We start from the raw sequence: 22752 nt of genomic DNA, 5'->3' as shown, positions 1-22752 counted from the left end.
AGATCTACAAGCTAATAACGTGTCACGTTTTTTTGTTTGAAGATCTGTTCTTTTTGCACACGCATGCATCCAAAGGTCCCTCCCCCTTTTAACTGCCTGCTCTTGGCAGCGCAGCATGACACGCAGAGGAGTTCTAAATAATTAGTCGTTTGTCATATTCAGTTAATAAAAACTAACGTTAAAAACTTTTCTATTTGTGTCCACATAATAATTCCTATAATAAAGGAAAAAAATACAGTAACTGTTTTAATTACACAACAGTGTGTTTGCTATGCACTCTCAATCTTTTTTTTTGCAGTATTCTCAAATGTTTTTGCAGTATTCACAGGGAAACAGAGCTAGCATTTGTATGTACTGTCTTGGGGGCGTGTCTTGACTTGCAACCAGGCTGTTCAAGCGGGCCACGGTGGATCAGCAAGATGAGCGGTCATGATAAATTGATAATCGGCTGGTTGGGTATAACCTGTGGGTACAACCAGAGAGGTGACTAGGTGTATGGTTATGGACGTTTATTTTTTCTTATTTTCTTTTTTTCCCTCTTGATTTTTGGGTTCTGTCTGGCTGTAACAAACAATGACGCTACATTAGATTAATATTGGACAGGTAGACTAGTTATTTATCTTAAATGGAATTGAGAGTTAGTGATAGAAAAACTTTTATGCTCTGTGCAGTCTGCCCACGCGACCGGGGGCGTCGCGACCCGCAGTGGTGTAAAGTAACTAAGTACATTTACTCAAGTACTGTACTTAATTACAAGTTTGAGGTATTTTTACTTTAGTGAAGTATTTTAAATTTCCAGTACTTTTACTTCTACTCCACTACATCTCAGAGGCAAATATTGTACTTTTACTCCACTACAATTATTTGAAAAGTTTAGTTACTAGTTACTTTGTAGATTTTGATTATTATTACAAAATATACATTAACCACTTCAGCCCTATATACATTTCAACCATTTGAAAATAGCAGATCTACAAGCTCACAATGCGCTTGTAGATCTGCTATTTACACAAGATTTTTATACATTTGAAAATGTGTGAAATGGGACATTCTGCATAATGAGTACTTCCTACTTTTGGTACTTTAAGTACATTTAACATTTATCATTCAGTGACATAAAAAAATAAACAATAAAATAAATGTTTTAAAATGTAAACAAATTTGTCAAAAATAGAGATGCCAGGTAACCACATGAACCCTACCATCCTTATTCTGAGTTGAACATTCGACGGAAATAGCCGATCTACAAGCTTACAATGAATCACAATGCAACCTGCTGTGAGCTTTTAGATCAGCTATTTTAGGCAAACAGATTTGGTGTTCAGAGAATAAAGCATCGGACAGAGTACAGAGCCCTGGGGGACCCCGGTCAACTATGTATAAAGGGTTAAAGTGGTTATCGTTGTTGTCGGGCAGAAACCTCATATCTCCATGTTTAAAAGTATTTTATTTATGTGTTCATACATTAATGCCCTATTTCATCATACAAGAGAGACTCAAAAGTAGGGAAAATAGCAGACATACAAGCTCACATGATGTGAAACGTGCTTGTAGATCAGATTCATTAACCATTTAAACCCTATATACTTAAATTGAATGGGGTTTGGTCCCTCAGGGGTCTATTCCTGGTCCCTTACTTCTTCCCCTCTACACTAAATCTTCACTGAAACTAGCAGATCTACAAGCTCTGTGTGAGCTTGTAGATCTGCTATTTTCACAGAATACTTACATTAAACTGTTCACTTATACCCAGTGATGGAAGTAGGAAGTAGGCTACTCACATTTTTACTTGAGTAAAAGAACAAAAGTATTGGCATAACAATATACTTAAGGAACAGTATGTTAACATCTGGATGTAATTTGACTCTCATTGTCTGTTGATGTGTGAAATACAGGAGGAATACTGTGACCTGGTGGAAGAGAAGTTGTCTGAGCTGATGGAGAAGAAGCTGATGAGGATGGGTACTGGGTACGGAATTTTAATACTTCTACTCCAGTACAGTGTGATTATTTGACAGCTTTAGTTACTAGTTACTTTGCAGACTTACATGATTTATTTGTGACCCACCCTATTTGACGGACAGTCTTCTCGTAGGTATTGACATCAATACTAAATGAAAATGACTTTTCAAAATTAATCACACTTTATGTTTTAAATAGCTCCCAACATGTCATAATGTGACACGTGAGCTTGTAGATCTGCTATTTTTGATCTAAAACGTTTTATGGTAAATTCCACCTTGTTAGACATCCATTAGGAGGAGGATTTCATTTAATTAGTTTTCTTTGATTTAATTATTATTATTATTATTATTATTAATTTTATGGTGTCCTTGGTTGGGTGGTGGGGGGCTACCACACACACACACACACACACACACACACACACACACACACACACACACACACACACACACACACACACACACACACACACACACACACACACACACACACACACACACACACACTCTCTGTTAGGCAGGGCCGGCCGCTGCTATAAGAAATATAAGCGGTCGCTTAGGGCCACAACCACTAGGCTTTCATATTGTAATTATGTCATGTATCTCCTATCCAACAACTAGCGTTATTATTTTAGTATGAAATAAAAAATGATAATGATTTTATAATGGGGGTGTTTGGGGGGGGCCACCAAAACAAATCTTGCTAAGGGCCACGAAAATCCTAGGGCCGGCCCTGCCGTTAGGTCATATTTCCACGTGTACTGTACAGTTACATTATAGAATATGATGTCATAATATCATAACATGTGTTTTGCACCGTTTCTCCCTTTGTCTTTTCTATCATTGTATTTCTCTCAGCTCCATCACAGCCCTCCCTCTCTCTGCAGCAGACATGAGGAAGTCTTGGCATAAAGACTACAAACAGAGCCTCCGTGACTACTATGTCCGCTGGCTGTGAGTGTTCATCACACAGAAAGCAGAACCAATACAATGTGTTCTCACCATCTTCTAGACCCCAGACCAGCTGAACTATTATTACTTATTATATGATGAGTTGAATCTGATGTCTGACTTTGTCTCTTTCATTCTCTGTGTGTTGGTGAGCAGTGTAGAGGACATGTCAACAGGAGACCCAGCTGAGGACATAAAAGACCTGGTGACTGATGCTCAGAACATAGAGAGGAACATATATGAGTCAGCTAACAGAGAGGTAAGAACCTAATATTCTCTCCATGACATTTATTTACATGTTCTAATGAATACATGAACTACATGTAGTGTAAGATTTAATTGTTCATCATTCAGTGACATAAAAAACTAAACAATAAACAAAACTGTGTCTAAAGTAGGGATGGATGCCAGGTAACCACATGAACCCTAGCGTCCTTATTATGAGGTGAACATTTGACGAAAATAGCCGATCGGCAAGCTTACAATGAATCAAAATGCAACCCTGTTGTGAGCTTTTAGATCGGCTATTTTAGGCAAACAGATTTGGTGTTGAGAGAATAAAGCATCGGACCGAGTACAGAGCCCTGGGGGACCCCGGTCAACTATGTATAAAGGGTTAAAGTGGTTATCGTTGTTGTCGGGCAGAAACCTCATATCTCCATGTTTAAAACTATTTTATTTATGTGTTCATACATTAATGCCCTATTTCATCATACATGAGAGACTCAAAAGTATAGGGAAAATAGCAGACATACAAGCTCACATGATGTGAAACGTTGTGAGCTTGTAGATCAGATTCATTAACCATTTAAACCCTATATACTTAAATTGAATGGGGTTAGGTCCCTCAGGGGTCTATTCTTGGTCCCTTACTTTTTCCCCCTCTACACTAAATCTTCACTGAAACTAGCAGATCTACAAGCTCAGTGTGAGCTTGTAGATCTGCTATTTTCACAGAATAGGGAAGCTACTTACATTAAACTGTTCACTTATACCCAGTGATGGAAGAAGTACTCACATTTTTTACTTGAGTAAAAGAACAAAAGTATTGGCATAACAATATACTTAAGGAACAGTCTGTTAACATCTGGATGTAATTTGATTCTCATTGACTGTTGATGTGTGAAATACAGGAGGAATACTATGACCTGGTGAGAGAGAAGGGGTCTGAGCTGATAGAGAAGAAGCTGATGAGGATGGGTACTGGGTATGGAATTGTAATACTTCTACTCCAGTACAGTGTGATTATTTGACAGCTTTAGTTACTAGTTACTTTGCAGACTTACATGATTTATTTATGACCCACCCTATTTGACGGACAGTCTTCTCGTAGGCATTGACATCAATACTAAATTAAAATGACTTTTAAAAATTAATCACACTTTATGTTTTAAATAGCTCCCAACATGTCATAATGTGACACGTGAGCTTGTAGATCTGCTATTTTTGACCTAAAACGTTTTATGGTAAATTCCACCTTGTTAGACATCCTTTATAGGCGGAGGATTTCATGTAATTGGTTTACTTTGTTTTCATTATTATTATTATCATTATTATTAATTTTTTTTTGTCCTTGGTTGGGTTGTGGGGGGCTACAGTACCACACACGCACACACACGCACACACACACAGAGACACACACACAGAGACACACACACACACACACACACACACACACACACACACACACACACACACACACACACACACACACACACATACACATACACATACACACACACACACACACACACACACACACACACACACACACTCTTTTTTCTACTCTACACTAAACCTTTTCAAGCTCACAACACGTTATGAGCTTATAGATCTGATATTTTCGCAGAATGTTCCCCCCAGAATAGGGATGCTGGGGTCATGTGCTTAATGTAAAAAATAAAACTAAATAAAGTTCCTATCACACAAATATGTAGTAACTCTGAGGACCCCCTAGGGGTCCCGGACCCCCTGTTGAAAACCCATGCTATAGGGAAAGGCTTTATGTGACTTTGTGGGGTATGATCTATGACATAACTAGAAGATTATATTAGAACACTGTTATACAATGTTTTTAGCTACATACCAGTATAAAATAATAGATAGTCTACTGTTTAAAAAAGAAAAAATAGTTTTGTTTTTCAGCTTCAATACGATACGATACGATACGATACGATACAACTTTATTGTCAGTTTTCACTGAAATTTGCTTTGTGTCCAAGACGTCACCGTTTCAAGATACAGACAGGACATACACAATACATTACAGGACACACATCACAGTAGCAGACAGAAACAAGAACAAAAGAACATCCTTTTGGCTTACCGATATTGGTTTAAAAGCAGAACAGACTGGTGTACAAAAGAGTTCTTTAGCCTGTTTTTCTTATATTCTGGGACTCCAAACCGCCTCCTGGAGGGCAACAGTCGATATTCATCATTTAAAACATGTAAGGGGTCAGAGGAGATGCTCTTCGCCAGTCTAAGCATGCTATTGATCTGGGCTTCTTTAAAGGAACGTAACACAGCCTCAACTGGCCTACCAACAATTTTAGCGCAGATCTTAATTTGGCTATACAGTTTGTTCTTATATACCACTGGTAGGCTGTTGAACCAGGCCGTGCTACAGTACAACATCACAGTTTGAACAACAGACGTGTAGAAAAGAGACAAGATCTGACTGCTAGCACCAAACGATCTAAGTCGGCGTAGGGAGTACATACGCTGCTGTATCCTCTTACAAATATAATCAATATGAGATGACCATGATAAGGTGGCATCTATCATCACCCCCAGATATTTGTAAGATGGGACTTGTTCAATAGCTGAACCATGGATTGTCACCGGTGGTGTCTTATCACCGGGAGCAGGACCAAATATAATTTCCTCCGTTTTCTTAGTGTTGACAATCAGATTATTTTTGTCACACCATTCCACAAGCCGGTCAACGCTACACTGGTACTGTTTCGGGTCATCACTGTCAGTCATCAGAGCTATTAGAGTAGAATCATCTGAATATTTCAGAAGAAACTGATTTGACTCGCAGGTGTTACAGTCTGCCGTGTAAAGAGTAAACAGGACAGGTGAGCTAATGCAACCTTGGGGTGCACCAACTCTGGTCCTGATGGGAGAGGAGAGTATCTTGTTTACCTTTACATACTGGATTCTGTCAGTGAGGAACTTAAAATAAAACTGAATAACAAAAGGATTAATGTGTAACTGAACCATTTTAGTGAGGAGCAAGTCCGGCTGTATTGTGTTGAAAGCAGAGGAGAAATCAAGGAAAAGTCCTCTAGCATAGGATTTTGGTTTGTCAAGATGTTTGGCGATGAAGTGAACCAGTGTGACAACTGCATCCTCTGTACTACGACCCTGCTTGTAAGCAAATTGAAATGGATCCTGTGAGTTAAATATGGCATTATTGAGATGATGAACCATAATTTTTTCCAGAGCTTTCATGATAACAGATGTGAGTGCTATTGGTCTATAATCATTGTGTTCTTTAGGGTTTGGCTTTTTTGGCAGTGGTTTAATGCGAGCAGTCAACCAAGCCTGTGGTATGGTATGTGGATTGTCAACAATGTGCTGAAAAATGGGCTGCCAGACAGGGGCCAATTCTGTGGCAAAATCCTTCAGAATAAGGGGGCTTATTAGGTCGGGACCAGGGGCTTTTTTTGCGTTTAAACGCTGAAATATGCGCCTGATTTCCTCCTCACTGACAATGATTCTATCCCCACTAGAGGGCACCAACGCATCAATTAAATCTACACCTTTATCTAGACCATCGTTTGCAGACTCAAAGCGAGAGAAAAAGCTGTTTAAATCATTTGCAAACACCAGTTCATTGTCCGTCACAATTGGCTTATTGGAAGGAGACATACCGGTCATACTTTTCATAGTGTCCCAGAGTCTTTTAGGGTTATTTGCTTGAAATGAGTCCTCTAGACGCTTCCTATGAGCCTGTTTCGCCTCCCTAATTTTCTTCTTTAGGTTCTTGTCTAAACTCTTAAGTTTGGCCAAGTCCTTGTTCTTAAAGGCAGCTTTCCTATCGTTAATCTCGTTTTTAATGTCTCTGGTCACATACAGTTTGTTATTGGGATAGATCTTAATTTTCTTCGTAGGAATAGCCATCTGCACACAGAAGTTGATGTAATCGCTGGTTACAGTGGTAGTTTCATCTACGGAGCTGCTGTGGAATGTGTCCCAGTCTGTACAGTCAAAGCAGGCTCCCAGCCTCTCCCTGCTTTCAGGCGACCATTTCCTTATTTCCCTCTCCTCTGGCTTGCTAGCTTTAAGTTTTGTTTTATAGGTAGGGATCAGGTACACCACGTTGTGGTCAGAGTTGGCTATGGGGGGTCTAATTTTGGATTCATATGCCGTTTTAATGTTCACATAGCATTTGTCAAGGATCTTGTCTTTCCTGGTGGGACTTTTTACAAACTGGTTAAAACCAGGCAGAGTGCTGTCCAAGTAACAGTGATTCAGATCCCCCAGAACAATAGCAGGTGCACCTGGATATCTCTGCTGCTGGTTATGGACACAGTTCGCGATGGTTGCGGCCGCATGTGCAGCATTAGCACTGGGCGGCACATACACCACGCACAACAGGATGCTTCCAAATTCCCTCGGTAAATAAAAGGGTCTCAGACTTACGCAAAGGATCTCCACATTCTTATTGCAGATCGTTTCTCTTACAGTAAACTGTCGACACCAGAGGTCATTTACATACGCGATGATCCCTCCCCCTATGGACTTTCCCGAGTTAGTGTCTCTGTCAGCTCGCACGAGAGTAAATCCATTGATCTCAAACAGGGAGTCGGGCGCATCAGGTTTGAGCCAGCTCTCCGTGAAGCATAATAAAGATGCCTCACGGAATTCGTGACAGTACCTCGCATAGGCTCGGACCTCGTCCACCTTGTTCTTCAGGGAGCGCAGGTTACTGAGGATGATAGCAGGGAGCGGCGGTCTTGTGTGTCTTCGCCGAAGTCGATTGCGAATCCCTCCTCTCTTTCCCCGTTTCCTATGCTTGGCTGGCCGTCTCAGCTCGGGTGGGATGTTGCCCAAAATCACCGGTGGTAAACGGTGTTGGTTTCTGTCCTCTTGGGTTGATAGCTCCAACAGGAATTCCCGGCTATAGGAGAGGCTCATTCCCCTGCCGAAGTCGGCGTTCGGGTTTGTTGTTGTTTGTATGACAGCTGAGAACTGTGCTCCCCAAAGGGCACCGATCCCCACCAAAATCAGTACAAACCACTGACAGTTCATTTTCGTTCCCATTTAGTCATCCTAACATGCGATGACAAAAGTCAGACAAACAATATAAAACACACTTAACAAACAATCTTGAGCGGATCCGACATGGACACGGTTCGCAGCTGAGCAGCGCCCCCGGAGACCATAATAGGAACGGTCTGTGTTTCAATTCAATCAATGGTCATGATGTCACTCATATCATGTATTCATCATTGTCTGTTGATGTGTGAAATACAGGAGGAATACTATGACCTGGTGAGAGAGAAGGGGTCTGAGCTGATAGAGAAGAAGCTGATGAGGATGGGTACTGGGTATGGAATTGTAATACTTCTACTCCAGTACAGTGTGATTATTTGACAGCTTTAGTTACTAGTTACTTTGCAGACTTACATGATTTATTTATGACCCACCCTATTTGACGGACAGTCTTCTCGTAGGCATTGACATCAATACTAAATTAAAATGACTTTTAAAAATTAATCACACTTTATGTTTTAAATAGCTCCCAACATGTCATAATGTGACACGTGAGCTTGTAGATCTGCTATTTTTGACCTAAAACGTTTTATGGTAAATTCCACCTTGTTAGACATCCTTTATAGGCGGAGGATTTCATGTAATTGGTTTACTTTGTTTTCATTATTATTATTATCATTATTATTAATTTTATTTTGTCCTTGGTTGGGTTGTGGGGGGCTACAGTACCACACACGCACACACACGCACACACACACAGAGACACACACACAGAGACACACACACACACACACACACACACACACACACACACACACACACACACACACACACACACACACACACACATACACATACACATACACACACACACACACACACACACACACACACACACACACACACACACACACACACACTCTACTTTCTACTCTACACTAAACCTTTTCAAGCTCACAACACGTTATGAGCTTATAGATCTGATATTTTCGCAGAATGTTCCCCCCAGAATAGGGATGCTGGGGTCATGTGCTTAATGTAAAAAATAAAACTAAATAAAGTTCCTATCACACAAATATGTAGTAACTCTGAGGACCCCCTAGGGGTCCCGGACCCCCTGTTGAAAACCCATGCTATAGGGAAAGGCTTTATGTGACTTTGTGGGGTATGATCTATGACATAACTAGAAGATTATATTAGAACACTGTTATACAATGTTTTTAGCTACATACCAGTATAAAATAATAGATAGTCTACTGTTTAAAAAAGAAAAAATAGTTTTGTTTTTCAGCTTCAATGGTCATGATGTCACTCATATCATGTATTCATCATTTCCTGTTTCCTGATGTGTTTCATTGACTGTAACGTTGACAGGTTTAATAAAGACCTAAAGATGAGTCAGTGTGTGAAGAGAGAGGAGGAGGGATCTGACAGACCAGAGTCTCTAACATCCAGCTGTGTGTCTATGAAGAGTGACCGGTCTAAAGAAAAACCTCCTGAACCTGGACCTTCACACACACAGTATGTGACTCAGATATATTATACACCCTGGTCTCTGGTAAACACTGTTATAGATGTTATAGAGCCCCGCAACCCCCACCCCCCGTTATGTGTTTTAGATCACACTGATTGAGCTTGTAGATTATATGTCGGTTTCCACGTGTCATCATTGTTACTACGTAACTTCAGTGGTCAGGTTCTGGTAATAACTAGAGGAGTCAAGAATCATTCTAAGCTTGGTTTATTAGGACAGGCCTGTCAGTGTTAGTAAAATGTTAATGATGTCCCTCCACAGTGAGACAGGCTTACATATATACAAGTCACTTCCACAAGCTCCTCCTTCCTACACATCTGTTATCCATTAAACAGAACAAACACTCATTAAGAACAAAACATAGATCATTCCATTGTGGTCACTCTTGACCCTTTAAATTGACCTTTACTAGGGTCTAAGTCAAATTAACATTCCATGGAATTAGCTAGACACTGAGCCACTTCACCTAAACAACTAGACATTGTCTCAGGACCATCTTCATTATACTTCACAGAGAAGGAAGAAAGCTTTAAACTATATAATTGCAATCAAATATACTATCAGTTAATAATACATACTAACAATCATAATTTTAATTATTTCATTATTATTAAATATGAAGTAATGTAATTTATACACAACTAAATTGACTCTTGTCTTTGTCTGTTTGTCAGGACAAAAAGACCAGCAAAACCAACCACTGATGATGAAGACTGGAGATGTAGAGGCTGTTGGATCATGAACACTGCTGAGGATTTAAGATGCGGAAACTGCAAAATGACAAAGACCTTTTCTACAAGGTAACGTTGGCTCTCTGTCTGGTTTGTTTGTTTGTTTGTTTCTGTCTTTTTCTTTCTTTCTTTCTTTCTTTCTTTCTTTCTTTCTTTCTTTCTTTCTTTCTTTCTTTCTTTCTTTCTTTCTTTCTTTCTTTCTTTCTTGGTGAACATTTCTCTGATTATCCAGCTACATGTCTATGAACAGTGACAGTTCAAATGATTAACCTTTGAACTTCAGTTGTGATCCTGGACTCAAAGTATCACTGATCTGTGTGAACCTTAACTGATACACAATGAATGAATTCATGTTGAAATGATTTATAATGATGATGATGATGATTATGGGGATGATGATGGTTTTATGTCTTTATAAAATATGTTTAACCCATTAAGACCGTGAACGCATCTCTGTGTAACCACTTTAACCATTATTTTATACTTTAGGCTATTAAAAAATAGCAGATCTACAAGCTCATAGCGCGGCACTGAGTGACGCGCTATTAGCTTGTATATCTGCTATTTTTTTGAATATCTGCTATATTTTTGCAAATCTTTGAATATATTTATTTTTTGAAGCAAATTTGTTTTAGTCAAATCTTTGCTTCTGGGGGGTCCCTGGAACAACATATTGAGATGGGGGTCCGCGGGCAAATACATGGTGGTCCTTGACTTGAAAAAAGTTTGAGAACCACTGATATTATAGCAACATAGTTTTTTTTTCTCTCAAAACACACACACACACACACACACACACACACACACACACACACACACACACACACACACACACACACACACACACACACACACACACACACACCCCCACACACACGTTGTTAAATCATATTTCCACATGAACAGTTACATATGTTAAAGAATATGATGTCATAATATGTGTTCTTCACTGTTTCTCCCTCCTCTTTCTATATCACTTTGTTTTTTCTATCATTGTCTTTCTCTCAGCTGGGACTCCATCACAGCCCTCCCTCTCTCTGCAGACATGATGAAGTCTTGGCATACAGACTACACACAGGTCTACCGTGACCTCCATGTCCGCTGGCTGTGAGTGTTCATCACACAGAAAGCAGAACCAATACAATGTGTTCTCACCATCTTCTAGACCCCAGACCAGCTGAACTATTATCACTTATTTAATGATGAGTTGAATCTGATGTCTGACTTTGTCTCTTTCATTCTCTGTGTGTTGGTGAGCAGTGTAAGGGACATGTCAACAGGAGACCCAGCTGAGGACATTAACCTGCTGACTGATGCTCAGAACATAGAGAGGAACATGTATGAGTCAGCTAACAGCAAGGTAAGAACCTAATATTCTCTCCATGACATTTATTTACATGTTCTAATGAATACATGAGCTACAATGTAGTGTGTAAGATTTAATTGTTCATCATTCAGTGACATAAAAAAACCAAACAATAAACAAAACTGTGTCCAGAGTAGGTATGATGATACATTTGATGCCAATGTATTGGCATCAAAATATACTTAAAGTACCAAAAGTAAAAGTACTCATTATGCAGAAGGTCCCGTTACACAAGTTATCATTATGTCTAAAATGTATTCAAATCAAGATCACAAATCAAGCTACAAGCTCACAATGCGCGACGCATTGTGAGCTTGTAGATCTGCTATTTTCAAATGGCCAAATGTATATAGGGCTGAAGAGGTTAATGTATGTTTTGTAATAATAATCAACATCTACAAAGTAACTAGTAACTAAAGTTTTCAAATAATTGTAGTGGAGTAAAAGTACAATATTTGCCTCTGCGATGTAGTGGAGTAGAAGTAAAAGTATTGAAAATTGGAAATAATTAACCCATTGAGACCGGGAACGAGACCGGGAACACATCTGTCTATTTTTTTTGGCTATTCAAAAAAAGCAGAAATACAAGCTCATAGTGCGGCACTGAGTGAGCTTGTAGATCTGCTATTTTTGAAAAATCAAGAACATTTGTGAATCTTTAAAAATATATTTTTTAAAGCGAACATTTGTAAAATATTTTGTTCCAGGGACCCCCCAGAAGCAAAGAATTGAGTTACAAATGCTCGCTTAAAAAAAAATCGATTCAAATATTTGCACACATTTTCATGATTTTTCCAAAAATAGCAGATCTACAAGCTACAAGCAAAAATAGCAGATCTACAAGCTCGTAGCGCGGCACCGAGTGCCGCGCTACGAGCTTGTAGATCTGCTATTTTTGAATAGCCAAATAAATCTAAAGTGACAGAGATACGTTCCCGGTCTTAATGGGTTAATGCAGAATCTGGTGGTAGGTGTAGATTAATGTGTGGGTGTGATCATTTTGGTGGGGGGTCTTTTTAACAGAGCAGATATAATGTCCTGTATTCTGGTGCATTTTAACAGGGAGTTTGATACTTTAACAGGCTTTACTAACATGGGAACATTATGGGTAAATGTTTTAATTTCATCCATCAACAAGCTAAACAGAGACATTGATTTGATGACTGAAGCAATTAAAGAACCATCTTTAATAATAACCACTCATTAATATATCTTTATGATTGCATGCAATTAATGCATGCTAGAATGTATCACTTTGGTATAAAATGGAGCATAATGTGTATACTGTATGTGGGAATGACTGCAGTGTATTCACAGTCATAATAAATATAGTGACAGTAGGAGTCAGTGTAACAGCCTGTGTAGAGATGGTGACTCTTACTCTCCTATTGGTCATATGGTTCACCTTGACTGATGTTTTGTACCATATGTTTCCTATTCAATACTCACATTGATTTCCATAAAAGTCTGATAGCTATAAAGTCAAGACAGACTGCAGAAATTATTCTAAATTGTCAAATCCCTTCACCTCAGCAATAGAACTCTCACTCTCTCTCTTGTTAGCTTGTAGAACAGATCTACAAGCTAACAACATGTCACGTTTTTTGCTTGAAGATCTGTTCTTTTTGCACACGCATGCATCTAAAGGTCCCTCCCCCTTTTAACTGCCTGCTCTTGGCAGCGCAGCATGACACACAGAGGAGTTCTAAATAATTAGTCGTTTGTCATATTCAGTTAATAAAAACTAACGTTAAAAACTTGACCAGACAGAGAAAATTCCAGGGTACACCCGGCAGCTAACATTTTGATGTGTAGAGCATAGAACATTAGTTCATCTTAAAGAGGAAACACCAGGGAGCTTTCCTTTCAAAAGTAATGACGCATATCTCTCAGATACCCCCTAAGGATGTCCAAATACATTTTTAGAAAATAATAAAATAAACACATAGGCACATTTAAAGTTATAAGCAGTTCTGAGTTTCTCTAGTGGCTTTACTTCGGGAAACTGGCGATTGCACAACTTCCGAGACGTCACTCATATGAGTGGAACATTTTCTGCAGCTGGAATGACTATATGCCTACATAGTAGCAATCATATAGCAGCAATCATATACAAAATGTTTATGATTGTAGCTGTAGCCTAGCCCACTAGTATGCATAAATAATATAAATCAATATGTTTTTTTTTTTGTTTTTTTTAACTGTATGTGGACACTGGGCATCATAAGAGACATGGCATTAGCGTTTGCGAAGGATCTTATAACTTTTGAGATTTAATTCCAGTGGAAAATAATATTAAATATAAATAATAAATAAAAAATCATAATTGTATTGTGATTCTATTTGTGTCCACATAATAATTCCTATAATAAAGGAGACAAAAACAGTAACTGTTTTAATTACACAACAGTGTGTTTGCTATGCACTCTCAATCTTTTTTTTTGCAGTATTCTCAAATGTTTTTGCAGTATTCACAGGGAAACAGAGCTAGCATTTGTATGTACTGTCTTGGGGGCGTGTCTTGACTTGCAACCAGGCTGTTCAAGCGGGCCACGGTGGATCAGCAAGATGAGCGGTCATGATAAATTGATAATCGGCTGGTTGGGTATAACCTGTGGGTACAACCAGAGAGGTGACTAGGTGTATGGTTATGGACGTTTATTTTTTCTTATTTTCTTTTTTTCCCTCTTGATTTTAGGGTTCTGTCTGGCTGTAACAAACAATGACGCTATATTAGATTAATAGTGGACAGGTAGACTAGTTATTTATTTTAAATGGAATTGAGAGTTAGTGATATAAAAACTTTTATGCTCTGTGCAGTCTGCCCATGGGACCGGGGGCGTCGCGACCCGCAGTGGTGTAAAGTAACTAAGTACATTTACTCAAGTACTGTACTTAATTACAAGTTTGAGGTATTTTTACTTTACTGAAGTATTTTCAATTTCCAGTACTTTTACTTCTACTCCACTACATCTCAGAGGCAAATATTGTACTTTTACTCCACTACAATTATTTTAAAGGTTTAGTTACTAGTTACTTTGTAGATTTTGATTATATTACAAAATATACATTAACCACTTCAGCCCTATATACATTTCAACCATTTGAAAATAGCAGATCTACAAGCTCACAATGCGCTTGTAGATCTGCTATTTACAAAAGATGTTTATACATTTTATAGGCTACATATGAAAATGTGTGAAATGGGACATTCTGCATAATGAGTATTTTCTACTTTTGGTACTTTAAGTACATTTAACATTTATCATTCAGTGACATAAAAAAATAAACAACAAAATAAATGTTTATAAATGTAAACAAATTTGTCAAAAATAGAGATGCCAGGTAACCACATGAACCCTACCATCCTTATTCTGAGTTGAACATTTTACGGAAATAGCCGATCTACAAGCTTACAATGAATCACAATGCAACCTGCTGTGAGCTTTTATATCAGCTATTTTAGGCAAACAGATTTGGTGTTGAGAGAATAAAGCATCGGACCGAGTACAGAGCCCTGGGGGACCCCGGTCAACTATGTATAAAGGGTTAAAGTGGTTATCGTTGTTGTCGGGCAGAAACCTCATATCTCCATGTTTAAAAGTATTTTATTTATGTGTTCATACATTAATGCCCTATTTGATCATACAAGAGAGACTCAAAAGTATAGGGAAAATAGCAGACATACAAGCTCACATGATGTGAAACGTTGTGAGCTTGTATATCAGATTCATTAACCATTTAAACCCTATATACTTAAATTGAATGGGGTTTGGTCCCTCAGGGGTCTATTCTTGGTCCCTTACTTTTTCCCCTCTACACTAAATCTTCACTGAAACTTGCAGATCTTCAAGCTCTGTGTGAGCTTGTAGATCTGCTATTTTCACAGAATAGGGAAGCTACTTACATTAAACTTTTCACTTATACCCACCCAGTGATGGAAGAAGTACTCAAATTTTTTACTTGAGTAAAAGAACAAAAGTATTGGCATAACAATATACTTAAGGAACAGTCTGTTAACATCTGGATGTAATTTGACTCTCATTGTCTGTTGATGTGTGAAATACAGGAGGAATATGGTGACCTGGTGAGAGAGAAGTTGTCTGAGCTGTTGGAGAAGAAGCTGATGAGGATGGGTACTGGGTACGGAATTGTAATACTTCTACTCCAGTACAGTGTGATTATTTGACAGCTTTAGTTACTAGTTACTTTGCAGACTTACATGATTTATTTGTGACCCACCCTATTTGACGGACAGTCTTCTCGTAGGCATTGACATCAATACTAAATTAAAATGACTTTTAAAAATTAATCACACTTTATGTTTTAAATAGCTCCCAACATGTCATAATGTGACACGTGAGCTTGTAGATCTGCTATTTTTTATCTAAAACGTTTTATGGTAAATTCCATCTTGTTAGACATCCTTTATAGGCAGAGGATTTCATGTAATTGGTTTACTTTGTTTTCATTATTATTATTATCATTATTATTAATTTTATTTTGTCCTTGGTTGGGTTGTGGGGGGCTACAGTACCACACACGCACACACACACACACACACACACACACACACACACACACACACACACACACACACACACACACACACACACACACACACACACCACAAACACTCTCCGTTAGGTCATATTTCCACGTGTACTGTACAGTTACATATGTTATAGAATATGATGTCATAATATCATAACATGTGTTTCTCACTGTTTCTCCCTCCTCTTTCTATGTCCGTTGTTTTTTCTATCATTGTATTTCTCTCAGCTCCATCACAGCCCTCCCTCTCTCTGCAGCAGACATGAGGAAGTCTTGGCATAAAGACCACAAACAGAGCCTCCGTGACTACTATGTCCGCTGTCTGTGAGTGTTCATCACACAGAAAGCAGAACCATTACAATGTGTTCTCACCATCTTCTAGACCCCAGACCAGCTGAACTATTATCACTTATTGAATGATGAGGTGAATCTGATGTCTGACTTCGTCTCTTTCATTCTCTGTGTGTTGGTGAGCAGTGTAGAGGTCATGCCAACAAGAGACCCAGCTAAGGAAATAAAGGACCTGGTGACTGATGTTCAGAACATAGAGAGGAACTGGTATGAGTCAGCTAACAGCAGGGTAAGAACCTAATATTCTCTCCATTTATTTACATGTTCTAATGAATACATGAACTACAACGTAGCGTGTAAGATTTATTTGTTCATCATTCAGTGACGTAAAAAAACTAAACAATAAACAAAATGTGATTACAATACATCACAATGCAACCCGTTGTGAGCTTTTAGATCAGCTATTTTAGGCAAACATATTTGGTGTTGAGAGAATAAAGCATCAGGCCTAGTTCAGAGCCCTGGGGAACCCCGTTCAACTATGTATAAAGGGTTAATTATCGTTGTTGTCGGCAGAAACCTTGTATCTCCACGTTTCACCCCCCCCCCCCCCCATAACTTAATGCCCCATTTCATCATAGAAGATTGTCACTCAAAAGTAGTGAAAATAACAGATCTAGAAGTTCACAACGCCTCACAATGCGACACGTTGTGGCCTTGTAGTTTAGCTTTATTAATAATATAAACCCTATATTGTGAGCTTGTAGATCTGCTATTTACACAGCATGTTTTCCCCAGAATAGTGAAGCTAGGGTTCATGAGGTTAACTGTGTTCTACTTACATTAAACTGTTCTCTTATACCCAGTGGTGGAAAAAGTACTCAAATGTTTTACTTAAGTAAAAGTATCAATACTGCAATATAGAAATACTCTGTAACAAGTAAAAGTACGGAATTCAAAATGTACTTGAGTAAAAGTATAAAAGCTTGGTATCAAAATGTATTTAAAGTACCAAAAGTATAAGTACTCATTATACAGATGGTCCCATTGCAATATTTGCCTTTGAGATGTAGTGGAGTAGAAGTAAAAGTACTGAACATTGGAAATACTCTAGTAAAGTAAAAAAAACGAAATAATGTACTTAAGTACAGTACTTGAATAAATGTACTTAGTTACTTTACACCACTGCAGAAAACACAATAAAAAACATTTTCCAAGCTCCATACAGTTATATGGGACATATTGGCGTAAGCATGTCCTTAGAACACAAAGAGTCTGGCATGTTTTATCATGATAAACAGATCAATAAATAGCGTTTTTTTTATTAATGTGTCCTGTAACACAAGATGCCCAGGGGCATGGGGCTTACAAAAAAGTGGTGGAAAAAGTACTCACATTCTTTACTTAAGTAAAAGTATCAATACTGCAATGTAGACGTCCAGTATTCAAAATGTAATTGAGTAAAAGTACAAAAGTATTGGTATCAAAATATACTTAAAGTACCAAAAGTAAAAGTACTCATTATGCAGAAGGTCCCGTTACACAAGTTATCATTATGTCTACTCTAAAATGTGTTCAAATCAAGATCACAAATCAAGCTACAAGCTCAGGAGCTTGTATATCTGCTATTTTCAAATGGCCAAATGTATATAGGGCTGAAGAGGTTAATGTATGTTTTGTAATAATAATCAAAATCTACAAAGTAACTAGTAACTAAAGTTTTCAAATAATTGTAGTGGAGTAAAAGTACAATATTTGCCTCTGAGATGTAGTAGAAGTAAAAGTATTGGAAATTGGAAATAATTAAGGCAGAAACTGGTGGTAGGTGCAGATTAATAGTGTGGGTGTGATCATTTTGGTGGGGGGTCTTTTTAACAGAGCAGATATAATGTCCTGTATTCTGGTGCAGGGAGTTTGATACTTTAACAGACTTTACTAACATGGGAACATTATGGGTAAATGTTTTTTATGATGTTCCATCAACAAGCTAAACAGAGACATTGATTTGATGACTGAAGCAATTAAAGAGCCATCTTTAATAATAACCATTCATTAATATATCTTTATGATTGCATGCAATTAACTAGAATGTATCACTTAAGGTCCTTACACACCGGCAAATATGCGAATAATTAAAAGACGCTTTTTCGCTTCGCGAAACTGATGTGGACGCTTGCATTGACTTTATAAGGTTTTAAAAAAAAACATATTTATTCGCATTCGGACCTTTAGGTATCAAATGGAGTATAATGTTTATACTGTATGTGGGAATGACTGCAGTGTATTCACAGTCATAATAAATATAGTGACAGTAGGAGTCAGTGTAACAGCCTGTGTAGAGACTCTTAGGGCGGCTTCACACTGGGTCCGTTTCCATTCGAACTGTTCCCGAGAACGAATGGCCTCTACCAGATGGCCTGCATTCACATTGGCCAAGATCCTTGCGCACCAGAGAACACTTGCATATATACCCCCGATCCTATAGGTGGCGGCATGCACATAGTAGTTCCCCTCTGGACACAGACGTCATCAACTATTCGACAATGTTTGTGCTGGTCACGCATAAATGTAGGGTTGCGGCTGCGCAGTGAGCGGCTGAGCGCACAGAAGTCAAGGCACAGACTGCTGTGTTGTTGACGGACAACGGATGTACGCTTATGAGAAACAACACAAATAAAACCTGGTGAAACACTTGTGTGCATTAGCGCAAGATGAGGATACAGGAAACATTCAGTATAAATGTCCAGTTTGCTAACCTTCACAACTACTACTACTTTTGCATTTGAAACTTAAAATTTCTCTAAATATTATAAACTTTCACGACAGCTTAAGTACAAAAATATATAATTTATGAAAAGGCAACTATAGTAGCCTATAAAGTGAAGTCGGACTGAATGATATATATATATATATATATATATATATATATATATATATATATATATATATATATGCGCCCTGTGCTCTTCTTTTTCTCTATGAAGAAAAGTACAAGTAGCCTACAGTTTTTTTTTTTTTATCTCTATAATTTTTATCCCACGATTTTTGTAACCCATATTTTTTCACCCAGTTCCTATGTAATCCTGGGCGCTACTCTCCCTCTGCCAGCCTAGGGAGAGCCCAAGCTGAAGATCATGCCTCCTTCAATGCATGAGGAGCAAGCAGGCCGCTTCTTATCACCCAACAGGGGGGAGGTTCCCTGGTTAGACGTAGCGCGTGGAAGGAACACGTTATTCCAACCAGTTCCTTTCCCCTCCATCAGGCGCCCTGGCTGACCAGGGGGAGGCAGTATAGTGACCAGGATTACTACATGTTTTTGTGAGGGTATTAACTACCCTAGGAGACACGGGGAGAACATGCAAACTCCACACAGAAAGGCCCTTTCGCCAACCCCACCTAGGGTATGGGCACTGATGACGCGGAGGAGAGAACACGCCCCCAGCGCCCACAGCGTCCCCAGCGGGAATTGAACCCAGGACCTTCTAGCTGTGAGGCGACAGCGCTACCGACTGCGCCACCGTGCCCCTTAGTAGCCTACAGTTGACACAAACGCATTCCGCAACGCTGCCTGTCTGTTGTTTAATCTCCGCATCCGCGCATTACGTGCAGATCTCATCCTTTTACTTTACTTTATTTGTTTATTTAGACAGGACAGAGCATATTAATGAACGTCACATGAACGTAAATACACCGGATTTAGCAAAGATGCTAATTTTCATCCGCAGTCCTCACACAAAACATAAAATCAGAAAAACAATAACATCAGAAAACAGACAAACGGTGAAATACAATTACATAACATCACATAGCCTAAAAATGAACCTAAAATATGATCACAAATGGTTGCAGCTTTGGTTTTCAAGCAACCATCTTTTCACATTGAATTTAAAAGATGGAAATGTAGCACAATCCCTTATATGTAGAGGAAGGCCATTCCATGCTACACAACCCTGTACTGAGAGGACATTTTGACCGAAGGTTGTTTGCCGGTGTGGCACTTCACAATCTCCACGAGTGGTTGCTCTGGTACTGATTCCTCTTTCAGGCTTCCTTTTAATGAATTCCCTTAGGGGGGGCGGGCACAGACCATGTAAGGTCTTGTATATGACCCCAACCTGTTTGAACTTTTTGAAATTGTCGAAGCAGAAAAAATTGAGCCTCCTGAGTATGTTACAATGATGATAAGAGTGAGGCTTCCTGTCAAACACCTTGAGCGCACTTTTGTAGAGCTGTTCGATGGATTTTAGAATCGTCACGCCTGTGCAAGACCAGTTTGTAAAACAGTACTCAATGTGTGATAGGATCATACAGTGAAGATACGATCTGGCAGCTCCAACTGTCAGGAAGGGTCTAATTTGTTAAAAATTTTGAAGGTTGAATTTAATCGTATTTGTGACTTTCTTCACATGTTTTTTAAAAGTTAGGGTTGAGTCTAGTATGACTCCGAGGTACTTGAACTCTGGGACAAGTTCAAGTTCCTCCCCACCCAGAAACACATTTGAGGACTCCAACACAACTGGTCTTTTGGAGAAGGCCATGCAGACTGTCTTTTTGGCATTCAAGAGCAGACATGAATCTATAAGCCAGTCTTGAATGCTTGTCAGAGCTGAGGTTAAGATTATTGACACCTCTGCATAGCTTTTACCATGGGCAAGTACAACGGCATCATCTGCATACATCTGGACATGTAGATTCTTACATACTTCAGGTAGGTCATTTATGTACAGTGAGAACAGAATTGGACCTAGTATTGAGCCCTGGGGGACACCGACCGAACAGGTGTGGTAGGGGGATTTAACACTGTTTACACTTACACACTGTTTTCTGGTGGATAGATAGGAACTAAACCATTGTATAGCTTCTGGGGAAAAATTTAAATGTGTTAATTTGGACAGGAGAACCTGGTGACAGACGGTGTCAAACGCCTTCTTGAAGTCCAGGAACACCGCCATTGCACAGGGAGCTCTGTTCAAAGCACATTTCAATTTTTCTATGAATAGGCAGTTTGCTGATTCAGTGGAGTGAAAGGCCTGAAACCCAAACTGCATGGGATGCAGTGGGGTGTGGCCTTTGTCTAGATGTTTGATGATAGATTTGACAATCCACTTTTCAGCCACCTTTGATATAACTGGTAGGATGCTTATGGGTCTATAGTTTGATATTTCTGGACTGCAAAGCCATAGCTGGTCATGTAGGAAGGTGTGCGATAGGATCGCGCTTGCCATAGTCTCCAAAGTAATAATAATAATACGAGAAAGTTCACTTTTGGTTATTTAAAAAGAGTCTCCTTATTTTATGTATTAATTTATTAGCCCTACATGGGAGAAACGTTAACTTTAGAGCTTTTGGTTATAATTTAAAAAGACTGTAGAGCAGTTTTTATTTATTTATGATTTGTGGGTCCAGCACTGTGTGTAAAAAAGAACTGTGGGGACGTGCATCTCCTGCCTTTGTTCATATTTAAAATAAAAATTATATTTTCCAATGCAAGATCAGTGTGGTTATCTGCTCTATATTGTAATATCAAAAATAGCAGATCAACAAGCTCAACGTGTCGCATTGCGCCGCATTTTCAGCTTGTAGCTTGGCTATTTTTGCTACTTTTGTGTGACACTGTATGACAATAGGGCATTCATTTATGATGAAAAAGCATTAAAAGTTGCAATATGGGATACAGGGTTTCTTCCTAACAGCAAAGATATGTAGTAGAGATGCGCGGATGGCCTCTCATGGTCATCCGAATCCGCATGTACAAATCAATTATCCACCCGTTATCCAACCGCAATAATTATTTTATCCAATTTAAATATCCGCACCAACCGTTTCTCCCGTATGTCAAAATATTATTATTTTCTGGTATTCCCTGTTAGTTTTAGTAGGCTATTAGTTGTGCGATGCGATCACAAAATGCATTGATTTAGCCTATGGAATGTCGGCGCGTCTTTTTTCTTTTTTTCAAACCGGTGCTGCGCTGACAGACTCTGTGCGGCATCCAACATACAGGCATCCAACATACATGCGGCATCCAACATACATGCGGCATCCAACATACATGCGGCATCCAACATACAGAGCGCACTGCTCTGCTGTGCTACTGCTTGGTGTGGATATGTTACGGCCATGGTTGAACCGCTG

The 22752-nt window shown here is 38.9% G+C and overlaps 1 protein-coding gene across 3 annotated transcripts in view; it reads left to right on the top strand.

Annotated features, from left to right (window-relative positions):
* Positions 1-22752, top strand: part of LOC308081122 (uncharacterized protein) — a 63423-nt gene that overhangs the window by 21497 nt on the left and 19174 nt on the right. The window contains exons 11-18 of one of the 3 annotated variants that reach the window (XM_080457516.1): positions 8403-8476; positions 9516-9662; positions 10350-10475; positions 11415-11513; positions 11667-11766; positions 15842-15915; positions 16555-16650; positions 16804-16906. In XM_080457516.1, the coding sequence (XP_080313642.1) occupies positions 8403-8476; positions 9516-9662; positions 10350-10475; positions 11415-11513; positions 11667-11766; positions 15842-15915; positions 16555-16650; positions 16804-16906 (819 nt within the window). Of the gene's footprint in view, positions 1-1895; positions 1970-2822; positions 2919-8402; positions 8477-9515; positions 9663-10349; positions 10476-11414; positions 11514-11666; positions 11767-15841; positions 15916-16554; positions 16651-16803; positions 16907-22752 lie in introns of all 3 variants that reach the window. The other 2 variants (XM_080457517.1, XM_080457518.1) reach the window with 2 other exon arrangements.

Source organism: Gymnoscopelus braueri (assembly GCF_963280865.1).
Source record: "Gymnoscopelus braueri genome assembly, contig: SCAFFOLD_131, whole genome shotgun sequence".
Classification (NCBI taxonomy): Eukaryota; Metazoa; Chordata; class Actinopteri; order Myctophiformes; family Myctophidae; genus Gymnoscopelus; species Gymnoscopelus braueri.
The sequence above is the reverse complement of the archived record's forward strand: the minus strand, read 5'-3'. Positions and strand labels throughout refer to the sequence as shown.